At 44.2% G+C, this 12,863-nt stretch overlaps 1 protein-coding gene across 1 annotated transcript; it reads left to right on the top strand.

Annotated features, from left to right (window-relative positions):
* Nucleotides 1–7,222: 7,222 nt before the first annotated feature.
* LOC127291987 (uncharacterized) lies at nucleotides 7,223–12,861 on the top strand. The gene is made up of 8 exons (XM_051321331.1): nucleotides 7,223–7,649; nucleotides 8,983–9,174; nucleotides 9,280–9,552; nucleotides 10,109–10,211; nucleotides 10,621–10,739; nucleotides 11,199–11,354; nucleotides 11,879–12,445; nucleotides 12,554–12,861. The coding sequence occupies exons 1-8, from the start codon at nucleotides 7,308–7,310 to the stop codon at nucleotides 12,587–12,589; spliced, it is 1,788 nt and encodes a 595-aa protein (XP_051177291.1). The 5' UTR covers nucleotides 7,223–7,307; the 3' UTR covers nucleotides 12,590–12,861.
* The last annotated feature ends 2 nt before the right edge of the window (nucleotides 12,862–12,863 follow it).

Below are 12,863 nucleotides of genomic sequence, written 5' to 3'. Positions count from 1 at the left end.
ACGAGCCCACCAGCATAGAAAACATTGGCTTCACACCTCTTATCCAGGGGAATATTGCTGATTTTTACCCATGCTTTCTGAAGCGGAGCCTTAGCTCCAACCGAAGTTGTCTACGGAGAAAGACTGACAAAAGCATCGGCAGTTTTGAGTTTCATAGATGCCCCATAGCAAACAACTCATTCAACCTCACGAGGAGTAGGGAATTGCATGGTATACTGATTAGGACCATCTCCAGCTATCTCCAAATATGATGTTAAATGATTGCTCAATCTCTCTAGAGGTTGCACTCCCCTCTATGATAGTAATCACAAACACTGGTAGCCCTCTCCTTGATTAACTTGGAGGAACTCTAATCTGGCATATAGAAGAAGCCACGAACAGGTGCCTGGAACCCACACATGGAAGGAGCACATTCCCAAGGAAGCACAGTTTGACAAATCTGAGAAATATGCCCAAGTTTTTTTGCAACGATCGCATCGGATAGTGGGGCACCGAGCAGTGTAACGGCCAGCTATGTTGCAATTAAGATAGGGAGCTGGGTCACCGGCAGCCATGAGGGAATTGGCTCCGGCCCCCTGAGCAGCAACAATTTTACCTCCACCAGTTGAAGAAGCTTCTTGGCGGCGCTTCTCAGAGTCCCAGGCCACCGCTTCCCACCGATCGTTGGACTGCTGAGAGTGGGAGTTGGAGTCGCGCAGGTTGGTGGAGGAGGTCTGCGTCGCCTCATCGCGCTGCCAGACATTGCGGCCGCGGCCGCAGTTTGGCTGATTGCGACCTCTCCCGCCGCTGAACCGTCCTCCGTCGTCACCCATCGGAGGAGAGGCGGCAACTTGGGCGTAGGAGCGAGGATCTCCGGCGACCTTTCCGCGCCACCAGCCGAACGAATTGGGGGATCGTGGAGGAGAGCTAGTAGGAACCCTAGAATCCCCCCCAAAATGTTCGAGGATGAGATCTAGGTTAGACCATGTGGCGGCTCTTCCACCGGGAGATATATAAGAGCTAGGGTATCTTGGGTCCACATGTCGGAGGCCGCCATGGACGATGGATGGTGGAGGATCGGGTTCGGGACACGTGTGGTGATCTCCCTCCATGGCCGCCATGGACGCAGGCGCCACTGTGCTAGAGCCCAGCCCAGCAGAAGGACCTGGGCCTCCTGCCATATCAGTACCGGGAGAGGCCCCTAGCAAACCTTGTGTGCTCCATCGTCCTGGATAATTGGTGTATCCACCTCGTGGATGCGGCGGCGCCAGCGAGCTCGACCAAGGATGCGATCTAGTCGGAGCCTTCGAGTAGAAGAGCTCCTTAATCGACGAGGGAAAGGCTGGGGCCGAGATGCGTGGCGGAAATTCTCCCCCATCCGATTGCCGGAGCCCATGGGGGATCGCACCAAAGCCGATCGACTCCTTCTCCCCGAGATTTCTAGAATCGATGATGAATTCCGATCAGCGCTCCGTCGAGGAAGGGGTGGTTCCGGCCGCCGCCGGCGAACGACCGGCATGCGTATGTGACTCGCCAACTCGAGACGGAGGAGGAGGACGCCATTGCCTGTCCTGATTTACTTTTATTTGTGGTAGATGAATCTCTCGGTATCTCTTGCCACACAGCTAGATGTTAGTATATCGCGTCCTGATGATGATGATGATCTGGAACAGAAACATAACCTCTATAGCCGGCTCTATTGTCAACAGCGTCGATTTCTGAACTAGCACTAGCGGTTATACTGTTTCCCTGGAGGAAGCAAAGGTCAGCTACCGCCCAGAAGCAACTGGAGTCGGAGCAGAAAATGTGAGATTGTCAGGGTCCTGGTAGGCCGGAGGAGCGGACTCCTGGACAAGTTGTTGGTCGGTGCTGAAGTGCGCCGAGGCGATCCAGTGGACAAGGACGCCCGCCATCTCCACCATGGCCACCGTGCCCAGTTCACCCTCCATCTTCATGATGCCCTTTAGCCGTCGCGATCCTCTGAAGAAGGCCGTAGCGGCGCTGCCGAATACGCGCATCCCTGGGTGGAAATAACTGTTCATCTGGGGTCGCAAATGGTGTATCCTTGGACTCTGCGTCAGTAACCCTACATATAGCGCCGCCGTCAAACACGACGTCCACGTCCAGGGACACCTCGACCACCCGGCCGAGCCACGGCCCGGACACGACGTAGTCACCAGGGCTTAGCGCTCTCACCCGCCGCAGGCTAGACGGCGGCACGCCAGTGACGACGACCTTTGCCGCCGCTTCGCCGCTGTCCTTGAGCTGGAGTGCTGGACGACGTCCACCACGGTGGCAACGCCAGTGACAACGCCCATCTGTCCAACATCGTCAGACGCTGACACGACGATCTGGACGGCGCGGAGATAGCTCCGATCAATGAGGCTGACGTCGGTCTCACCGGCCTTCTTGGTGATTTCTGCGCCGGAGGCGGAGATCATCAGGAATTCGTCGGCGGGGGATACGCCCAGGTTTGCAATCTGGCCAGGCCATGCGCCGATCGGTAACTCACGAGGTCATTTGGATAAAAGTTTGTACATGCGGCAGCCTTCATGACGGCGACTGCTTCGTCCATCTGAATATGAATTAGCTCTGAATTCTTGTTGATCGGGGGTGTATGGATCGACGCTATTAATTAAATAGACGAGCTAGATGATCGATGGTTACGGGGAGTTAGGGTCCATGTAGGTTTAGGTACGGAGAGTCCGAGACGGTAACAGACACCGTGTAGTAGTACGTTTCTCTGATTTCCCCTCTAAAATAAGACCAGGAGATCACGACTTCAGGAGCCTCGGATCGTCTCACTCTAAATAAATGGTTTTGCTGTGTTCATCTCGGAAGCCACCACTCCAGTTCCAGTCCCCTGATTCCCCTCCCTCAGCCCTAGAAGTAGAACCTCTCACTCGAGGCCTGCTGCATCTCACCGGAACTCCTCCCCGTTAGATCTTTGAGTGTATCTTCTCATTCGCTCTGTTGGAATTCCACCACAGATCATCATAACAAACTATACGAACACATGTAAATACAAGAGTTACTACTAAGGGCATGTATCATGCCTGTTCTTTTTATATTTATTTCTCCTTTTATTTATGGTTATAAAACTCATAGCACTGATATGTATATATACCTGAGCATCCAACTCCGGCTGCGCGTTCGGTTAATTTGGTTAATTCGGTTCGGTTTATACGGTTTGTCGGTAAATACGGTTTTAATACTTCGGTAAATACGGTTTTGTACGAAAATACAGTTCGGTTTCGGTAGTAACCATTCAACTTCGGTTAGGTTTCGGTAATAACCAAATTAACCAAAGTTGACGCGAATTTTGTAATAACACGTAATTCTTACGTTCATATATTTTCAGTTTTGCATATAGTATAACTGAACTAAATCTACTACAACAAGACAAAAACAAAGAAGTGGTTCAGTTTCGGCAAAATAGAAAAAAAGCAGCAAATCTAGTTTAGAACTTGCAACCTGTACATTAAAATACTTAATATGCATGTTCGAACCAGTGTGATAGAATGATTTTCATTTAAGCATTGCATTTGGCGTACTATATAATAGTTATATGCATAGTTTGGCTGGGCGGGACATGCAATTATGTGTATGATGGCCAATGTTCAGTTTCATTCGGTTAACTGTTTTAATTCGGTTTTTAACTGAAATAACTGAATTTCTAATGGTTAGCTCTTTTGCTAACTGTAACCTAACTGAAAACTGAAAAAACCACAATTTTGGTTACGGTTAGGTTTTCGTCGGTTCGGTTTTCGGTTTCAGTTCGGTTTTGCACAGCCGGACATCCAACCAACCCAAACGTCTAAACCAACTCATACATAGAAACTAGACCAAGTACTAGCTAAGAGCATCTCCACTCGCCCTCTCCATACGGCATCCGGTGCAGTCGTTTTAGGAATCATATGGGGAAGTGCCGGCGCAAATTGAAAAATGGGGACATGCCGGGGCCCAGCCGTGGCCCCCATAGGATGCATATATAATTTAAATTTAAACAACAAATAAATGTGATAATTTATTACAACAAATAAGCTGCGATGGCACGAAACCGCACGGCAAAGAATGGAGAAAAACGCACGGCAAAGACCTCTAAACGGCAAAGACCCTTCATGATGTAAGGTAAAGAAAATGTGGATGGCAAAGCCGTATCAAGGCGTACGGCAAAGCTGCCGAACACAACAAAGCACAAAAGGCATCGCCATGCACGCCTTTGCCTAGTGTGTTTTAACAAATACGTGTGGGTATATGTCCATATGTGTGGGTACAAACTGCGGATCAATGGCCGCGCACAATAGCGCCGAAAACACGAGTAGAAACCTACCGGCGCAATTGACCGAATAGGTCGTGGGCGGCGCGGAAGGGCGGCGCAACCGGGAGCGTTTCGCCCGAAAACAGCCGGCAGGTACGCGGCGGAGCCAAGCCCGAGTATGCTCTCGCTCTCCCGCGCGGCAAGAACGCAGCCGACGGCGGCTGCTGCGGCGCTGCGGCGGGACGGCGGCGAATGGGGTTGGGGTGGTGGCAACGCACTAGGGCAGCAAAGAAGGGGAAAAAGATGCAAATCGAAGCGGTCGATTTCGCTATCCCTGACATGCGGGACCGGGTAAGAAATGGAGGACGCTCCGTGCGACCGCCGAGCGTCCGCGGAGACGCAAACCTGGCGCATATTTGGGCTAGGTTTGCGTCTCCGCGGACGGCCCGGTCACTTTGCGTCGCCCCGCTGGAGCAGGCCCCAGACGCATTTCCGCTCACGGCGGACGAAAATGTTGTTTGAGCGTCCGTTTGCGTCGCGCCGCTGGAGATGCCCTTGGAGAATAGATTAAGGCTTATATTTACGGAAAGTATCATTTGCTCATGAGCACCAGTGCTCTCGTCGTTTAAATAAATTTAAAATCATGGTTTACAAGTTTTAAAAAAAATCTGAAAATAATTCTGCACATAGTTAGCGTTGTATCCCACAAGCATGTAAAATCATGACTTGAAATTCTTTGTATTGTGGGCTACAGAAAAATGACAAATCTGATAAAATTTGGGGATTTGAAACATACTTCTACAGATCTACATTTTTGTTATTTTTTTACAGCTCAGAATACAAAGTATTTGAAATTGATATTTTACACGTTTGTGGGATAATTCATGAACTACATCCGAATATTTATTTTTCAATTTGTTTAAGACTCATAGATATGGTTTTGAATTTTTTGAACTAACCAGGAGCACTGGAGCTGGGGAGCACGAAATCTGCGTTCTTATATTTACCATTTGTTAACTGAATTAAAATTCAACAGTTTCTGCGAAATCATGTCTGACCAGCACGAGCGCTGCAGCTCGGTCCCACTTGGCAAGTGGCCCAATCGGAAAGGCATCTTCCCACGAGCTGTGCAGCCAGGTCCCTTCCTTGCACCTGACGTCACACGTCGGCCGCGGCTAGCCCGGGTCACTGTCATTTGGGGTCCACACCGACAGGTCCCACGTGTAGGTGTGTGGACAGGTCGTCTGGGTAAGAGAAGCACGGTCGACTTTGGGTTCCGAGCAATCATTCCTGCGACGCTGTCTGTATGTCGCGACCCCTGGGTCAGGTGGAGCTGACCAGTTGGCCATCCATGTGACTACACGCTGTATTCCCGGGCCCACATGCTTCGCTAACTACTCCAGCATTTCAGGTTCCAGAGCTCGCTGATGTTCTGGGATGGCATTTTGAGCTTTTATGGGGGTATTGTTGTAAAGGTAGCGACCACTTATCCATCGCCGATATAAGTTTCAGAAATGGACGTGATTGCTCGTGACCGTGGCAACACGAGATAGGGGCACTCGTCTTGGACTCGGAAAATAGGTGGATTGTCTTCTGTGTCAAACACAAATTTGTACTCCCTGCAGTTTGTATTAGTTGTCACAAATTTAGATGTACTTATGTACAGAATATTTCTTGATATGTATACAAATCAGCGACAACTAACATGTAACGGGGGAATATTATCTTTGATTGTACATGAGTGTACGCCGATAACATGTTTTCGAAACATAAACTTGTAATACATTTGAAAGCTTATACCATGCGAAAAAATATAGAATATCCCCAAGAAATAAAATATGTACTCATAAGAGCCATCACAAACAACTAAAGGAGGATCATCATTGTGAAATAATCAAAACATTCAAGGATGAGTTAACTTCTTATTTTTATCCAATGGATATCTAAGGCACACCCACCCCTGCTACTCCACTCAACGTTCTTAATACTGAAGCATGTGTTTTCTACAATAATGCACAATTTTGTCCGCACTCAACCATATTTGCTAGCTGGTGTGGTACATTATTTACCAAAACATTTTCTTTTTCAAAAACATGAGAATATAATATGGATACACACTGGCATGCACATGGAACGTCTACTAAGAGTGGAGTCATGGAGCTTCAAAATCGATCAAGATGCCATTGGCGCCTCGCCATCAACCGAAGCGGTATAATCCACGTGAAGGCTATCACAACTAGATTTATTGACATCTAAGAAATATTTGCTTCGGTCGTGAGGAATTTAGAGAAAGCATTAGCTGTTAATTGATCAAGCTAGCTACAAGCAACCTGGTTAATAAACACGCACTAGCTATTTTATGAACCACTTTATTTGTCTCTTGAAAAGAAAAGAAAATGAACTCTACCTCCCCCATCGAACAGAAAAATGACCACACATTCTGCATAGAATATTGATGCCTCCTTGTTCCAGATATAATAGATTAATCGACACATGATTCAACCATTTCTGCTTGTGATCCACAACAAGTAGAGGCGGATCTAGAAACTTCTCAGGGCACGCACAAACGATTTGAGATGATAGTTTTTCGATTAATTCCCTTTTGACAATCAATTCCATATATATTTATAGTAGCAAATAGTACACGTTAGAGATACATAAACTAACTTCAACGATTATAAAATAAAATATAAAGATTATATCATGGAACAAGAGTTTGAACATCTGAAAGATTTGTTTTTTTCTTTAAACATTTAAGCCAAACCTTATTTCATTGCTTCAAGCTCAAATTTTGGGTGTGATCCCGGATAGAATTTTCATAGCATCAAAATCCTAATAGTCTTTCACAAAAAATAATAAGTACTATAGTAATAAAAAAGACAAAGGTAAAAACACAAGTCTCCCTCACTTGCAAGCTACTGCAGCTTTTTCAAATCGACCCCTCTACAAAGCAGAGTTTGCTCTTCCCCCGTCTTCGTCGCCACTTCAACCAAGTCTTCCAACGCCCTCTCGCGACGCGATCGCCCAAATCAAATCCTACCTGCTCGCTCGCCGGCCGCGAATCCCGATGCCCGCCACCGTGGCCGCCGCGGCGGCCGCCTCCGGAGGCGCGCTCCTCCTCTATCTGCTCATCAACACCTGCCGCCCGCTGCCGCCGCCGCCGCGCGCCGACGGTGCGGCGGGGGAGGAGGAGCCGCCGCTTCTTCTGTCGCGGGCGGAAGAGGCAGCGCGCCGGGGTGGCGACTTCGCGGAGGACGGAGAGGAGGCTTGGCCGCACACTCCACCGGTTTCCTGCTGCGAGGCCGCGGCGGTGGCCGCGCGCACCACGCGCCGCCTGTGGGAGCTCCTCGTCGGCCGGTGGGGCCTCCACGGCCTCGCCTTCGGGATCAAGCGCCATATGAAGCGTCAGGTCCGTCAGAAATCACTTCTGTATTGTAGTATCCGTACTACTCTGCTGTGCCTCTGTTCCTGCGTGTTTGCTCTGCTTTTTTACTTGCATAAGTACAGCAACAATTTCGACCAATGGCCTAAGGTAAGCGACTGATCATGATGTTCTAATTTTAGTAAATGCGTGGATATTCCTACAGGGTGATACTAAGATTGGCTCGAGTGGTTGGCTAGTCGCTCTCAGTAGACTGTTTATGGCCTTTAATTTTGTATTTGGCTCGAGTGAAGGCAAGATTACTTTCTATTCTAAGGTTTCACATGAGTTGACTTGCAAGCAAAGTTTAAATTTACTTTAGTTTATCCTGTGAAAGCAATGCTTTGGTTTTGGTCACTCTGGCTTGCTTTTGCTTCACCTCGGCTCGGACCGGTAGTGGACTAGGATCATGGTGATGTGCCTACTTGGGACAGTATCGTTTCTGTAAAAATGGTTAAGCCCCTCCACTTGAATTGTGTTCAAGTACAACTAATAGTATTGACGTCTGACATTAAATGGTACTCACTCTGTTTCACATTACTCGGCATATAAGGTTTGGTCAAAGTCAAAATTTTCCAAGTTTGACCAATTATATGTGGAAATATAATACTACCTCCATCCCAGGGCTTACGGCATATTTTTTCTAGAAAGTCAAACTATGTCAAGTTTGACCAAGTTTTTATCAAAAATCATTCACATGTAAAATATTAAATCAATATCATTAGATAGATAATGAAATATAGTTTTATATGGTATCTACAAAATATCATATTTGTTGATAGATTCTTCTAAAAGTTTGGTCAAACTTTACTTGTTTGATTTTTTTTTAAAAAGCCTTAAGTGTTGGGATGGAGGTAGTATTATTTAGAAAACCACAATGTATCATTAGTAATAATAAAATATACTATCATATCATTTACATTTAATTTTGTATATATTAATATTTTATCATTAATAGTTGGTCAAAGATTACAAAACTTGACTTTGACCAAACCTTATGTGCGGAGTAATATGGAACGGAGGCACTAGTTCAGTAGGGAAGAAAAAAAAGTTAGAGGTACTGGTGAGAGACATTCCTACTCTTTTCGATAACAGACCCAGGTAGATTCACTGTTATGTTTATCTTGACAACAGCTACAATCAGCATAAGCTTAGCATTTTCTTTTGGTTGCATGAGAATATGGCCATACTAGAATGCTCCAAGTGGATCAGCTATGCAAATATTACCGCTGTGCATATGTATTACTATATCTAATACACTGCACAGAAAATGGAAGAAAATATCTGTTAATTATTGTGTTTTTTCTTGCATGTGCTCTAGGGTAATTTGCAGCATGAGTATAGTGGAAATGACTGCGTTCAACTAAAAGGCCACGAGGTGCATACTGAAGTGGCTTATCTCCTTGAGTTCTTGAAGCTTTGCATGTACTACTCAAAGGAAAGATTTTCTGAATTCCTAAAGTTTGGTGGGTACAGTCAAGAAGACATTCTCATCCACAAGTCTAGGGCGAGGGTGAGTAAGTATCACCATATTCTTCTTATCTCTCTCTTAAGGTATACTTATTCTAAGGAATGCCCCCTAAAGTATGACTCGTTCTTGACTCCTTACTTGATGCAGCTTATGCAACCTTCTTTTGCACTTGTGCGTGACAAAAAATCCAAGTGCTTTCTGCTTTTCATTCGGGGTGCTATCAGTCCTAAAGAGCGCCTGACCGCAGCAGCTTCTGTTGAAGTTCCTTTTCACCATATAGTTTTAAATGATGGACAGATCGACAATGTAATCTTAGGATATGCACATTGTGGAATGCTTGCTGCAGCTCGTTGGATCGCTAACCTTGCTATCCCCCCTCTTCGTGATGCAGTAGGAAAATTCCCCGACTACAAAGTAAAGGTAATTTTCAGTATTGAAGTTTTTTGTCTACCTTGCCGAGGAGGCGAGGAATATATTTATTTTAGAATTTTAGCTGTTGGAGGTTGATGCATAATAAGGAAAGATTGGTTTCATAAGCTTTGACAAAACAATGGGACTCCTCCCTGTAACCTTTAATGATTTTACCCTATAATATGAAGTACAATGCTACCAATAAGCTTATTATTGCAGTAAGCTACTTGCTATTGAAGTCAGAGTTAACTTTCTAGAGAGGCTACACTGCTTTACACTGCTGCAGATTATATGCCTTTTCCAATATTCATTGTAATGTTGGTACTTTGTGGTAGAACTTAATGTACATACTGATATGCATGCATTGGTTTTGATTCGTACCTTCTAAGAAGTTCATTTATTGATGCTAGCTTACTCCTGTGCAAAAAACAAGAAAATTAGGTTTTGCGTGAATTAGTAACACTGGAACATTGTATCAGCATGTAATAAATCCTCTGCCTCTGTCGCACCATGTTTACTTGTCTTAGATGATCCAGTCCAACACATTCTGTATCTTTTGCGCTAGGTCATTGGGCACTCAATGGGAGCAGGTATTGGAGCAATTCTGACGTATATTCTGCGTGAACAATATGATTTTACATCATGCACATGTCTAGCGTTTGGTCCTGGTAAGTGACTACTACATGAGCTATGCCTTTTTGTGTACATGATACGAAACTTGTTGGTTATCGTTCACTAATAGTTGCCTGAACATTTCAGAACCTATCGTCTTTTCAGTAATCAGATGTTTACTTTGATTTTGTGTATGCAAACTTTTAGCTATTTTTATATCTGTTAAATGGTGATAAAGTTAGTAGTAACACAAACTTTCAAAAAATAGCATGCTTTAACTATGATGGGATGTATTGTAGCAGATATCTTTACCTTGAGAAATGTCATTACTGAAACACAAAATTTAATCCAATTGTATTTGACTTTATAGATTATTCTACCATCTAATCTGAGAAGTGGCAGCATTATATGAAGTTTGTAAACATATCATTTATAAGTTCTGAAGTATCTTTTTGTGCTACTTAGCTGCATGTATAACTTGGGAGCTGGCGGAATCAGGCAAAGATTTCATCACATCTCTTGTCAACAGAGATGATGTGGTGCCAGCATTTTCAAAAGTTTCTATTGAGAGCCTGCGATCTGAGGTATTCTGATGGCCACTGTTCTATACAGCAATATACAAAAAAAAAGTGTAGATTGGACCTTCGCAGACATGGGCTTCATTTGCAGTTGACACGAAAACACCAAAGTACTTGGCAAGTAATAAGTTGCTATCCTGTAATTTGTTTTTGCAGGCATCCTCTTATATTCAGTATATATTATGATAAGTTTTCCCATTTTCTTGAAAATAAATCGCACTTGTGCTGATATAATGATGATTATCTTCCTTATGTCAACCTGAATTACATTGATTATCTTAACAATAAAAATATGAAACTCATTTTCGCTGTCATTCTGAATTACATGATTATCTTCCTTATGTCAACCTGCTATAGATCAGATAACACTATTAAATCGGGAAAGTGTTGATGTTAATGAATACTGACATCCAATTTCTTGCAATTTGTTCTATTTTCAATGTAGTTTTGGTCTTGCTACTGCAGGTAATGGTATCATCGAAGCTGGATGATCTGCAAGATCAAGATCACCTTTGTTTATTTGCAAAAATAAGTCAGCATGTAGCTTTAGCAAAGTCTCACATGCGGTCCATCTCTCATCCAACGCCGAAGACTGACGAAGTTTCTTCCAGCATTTATGAGGTAACTTAAGCTCCTGCCTTTTTGTACATGTGAACTTATAATGTGAGCGTACACTTTTTGAAGCAACTTCTATAGTCTAGCACCAGTATCAGTTTTGAACCAGTGGTTGTATTATATTAGTGACAGGCAGGATCCGCTGATCCTTTCTGATACCCTGTTCCAATCAGTACCATAGCACTAGCAACAGTTGGCCTACAAAATCTCTTTTTTTATTTAGCAGTTTGTACATTTAGTACCAATGCTTATCCTTTTGCGGACAATGCATGCTTCGCAAATTCACTGTGGTGCTTGACGTAATAATTTGCCACCATGCACATTCTACTCCTGTCTTGGTTTCTTGGGGAAGTGGCTCTATTTTATTTTACAAATGTGCTTAATGTACTAGTGAAATGCAGCTACATAAATTTATAGAAGAAAAGAGACTGCACTTTTCTGATCAAAATCAGTTTGTGGTGTGACCCCTCTGCACATATAGAGAAGATCAGTGCTTTTATTTTTGACAATTTTGACATTCTGTCATGCAGCCCTTGCTGAAGCAAGCACCAGAAACCACACAGCTTGAAGCAAATGAGCCAAACATTGAATGTAGTCAGCAGCAAGCAGACCTCGAGGCAAATCCAGAACGTGACTTTCCAGCTCCATCTGTGGAGACTTGTGAAGAAAAGATTATCCTGGTTAACAAGGAGGATGCTGCCAGTGTCGCATCGGTTGCTGTTTCATACTTTCCATCGCATGGGTACACGGACAGTAACAGAGATACGGAACAAGCATCCTTTGCTAGAGAGGAAGAAGCACCGTCCATGAAGCCGCAGAATGGCGTCGGCAAAGAAAAACAGAAAGAATGCCCGTCGGCCCCTGGTTTGCGCCAACTTTTCCCTCCTGGGAGAATCATCCATATGGTCGCGCAGCCGTCACCGGACCCGGATCCTGGCGAAGGCAGCAGCAACAAGGAGATCATCGGTGTCTACGAGACGCCCAGAGAATTGTACGCAAAGATAAGGCTCGCGCCGAATATGGTAAATGAGCATTACATGCCTAGTTACATAAGCACTATGGAGTCATTGTTGGAACAGCTTAATAGCAATAACATTGTAAGTACAACAACATTGAATGATTTGTGAAACTATTGTAGAACACAATAATAGTTATCCAATTCTTTTATTGCACTGAAATCATATCATTTTCTGTTTTTTTATTAGATTGGAATACACGAGGAGGAATCCCACCGCCTGTGATATTTTCTATCCCAGGCTCCACAGAGCCTAGAATTTGCAAAATTTAGAGAAAGACAGTATTTATAAGTTTAAGAAATTGTCAAAAAAAATCCGACAAGTATGTGTAGATGTGATCTATATTTATGTACACCCTCTGTCTATAAAAGGATGTCGGAGATTTGTCTAAATTTAGATATATGAATACCATAAATAGTGTCTAGATACATCCAAATTTAGACAAACTAGCGACATCCTTGTATGAATAAAGGTAGTAACACAATCTTATTGATAAATT

The sequence above is a fragment of the Lolium perenne genome, chromosome 4, assembly GCF_019359855.2.
Source record: "Lolium perenne isolate Kyuss_39 chromosome 4, Kyuss_2.0, whole genome shotgun sequence".
NCBI lineage: Eukaryota > Viridiplantae > Streptophyta > Magnoliopsida > Poales > Poaceae > Lolium > Lolium perenne.
The sequence above is the reverse complement of the archived record's forward strand: the minus strand, read 5'-3'. Positions and strand labels throughout refer to the sequence as shown.

Excerpts from the sequence above, each read along its gene's own strand:
- LOC127291987 (XM_051321331.1), top strand. The coding sequence starts at position 7,308 with ATGCCCGCCACCGTGGCCGCCGCGGCGGCCGCCTCCGGAGGCGCGCTC. Across the intron at positions 9,175-9,279 it reads TCCACAAGTCTAGGGCGAGG|CTTATGCAACCTTCTTTTGC; the intron begins GTGAGTAAGTAT and ends TACTTGATGCAG. Across the intron at positions 12,446-12,553 it reads AGCTTAATAGCAATAACATT|ATTGGAATACACGAGGAGGA; the intron begins GTAAGTACAACA and ends TTTTTTTATTAG.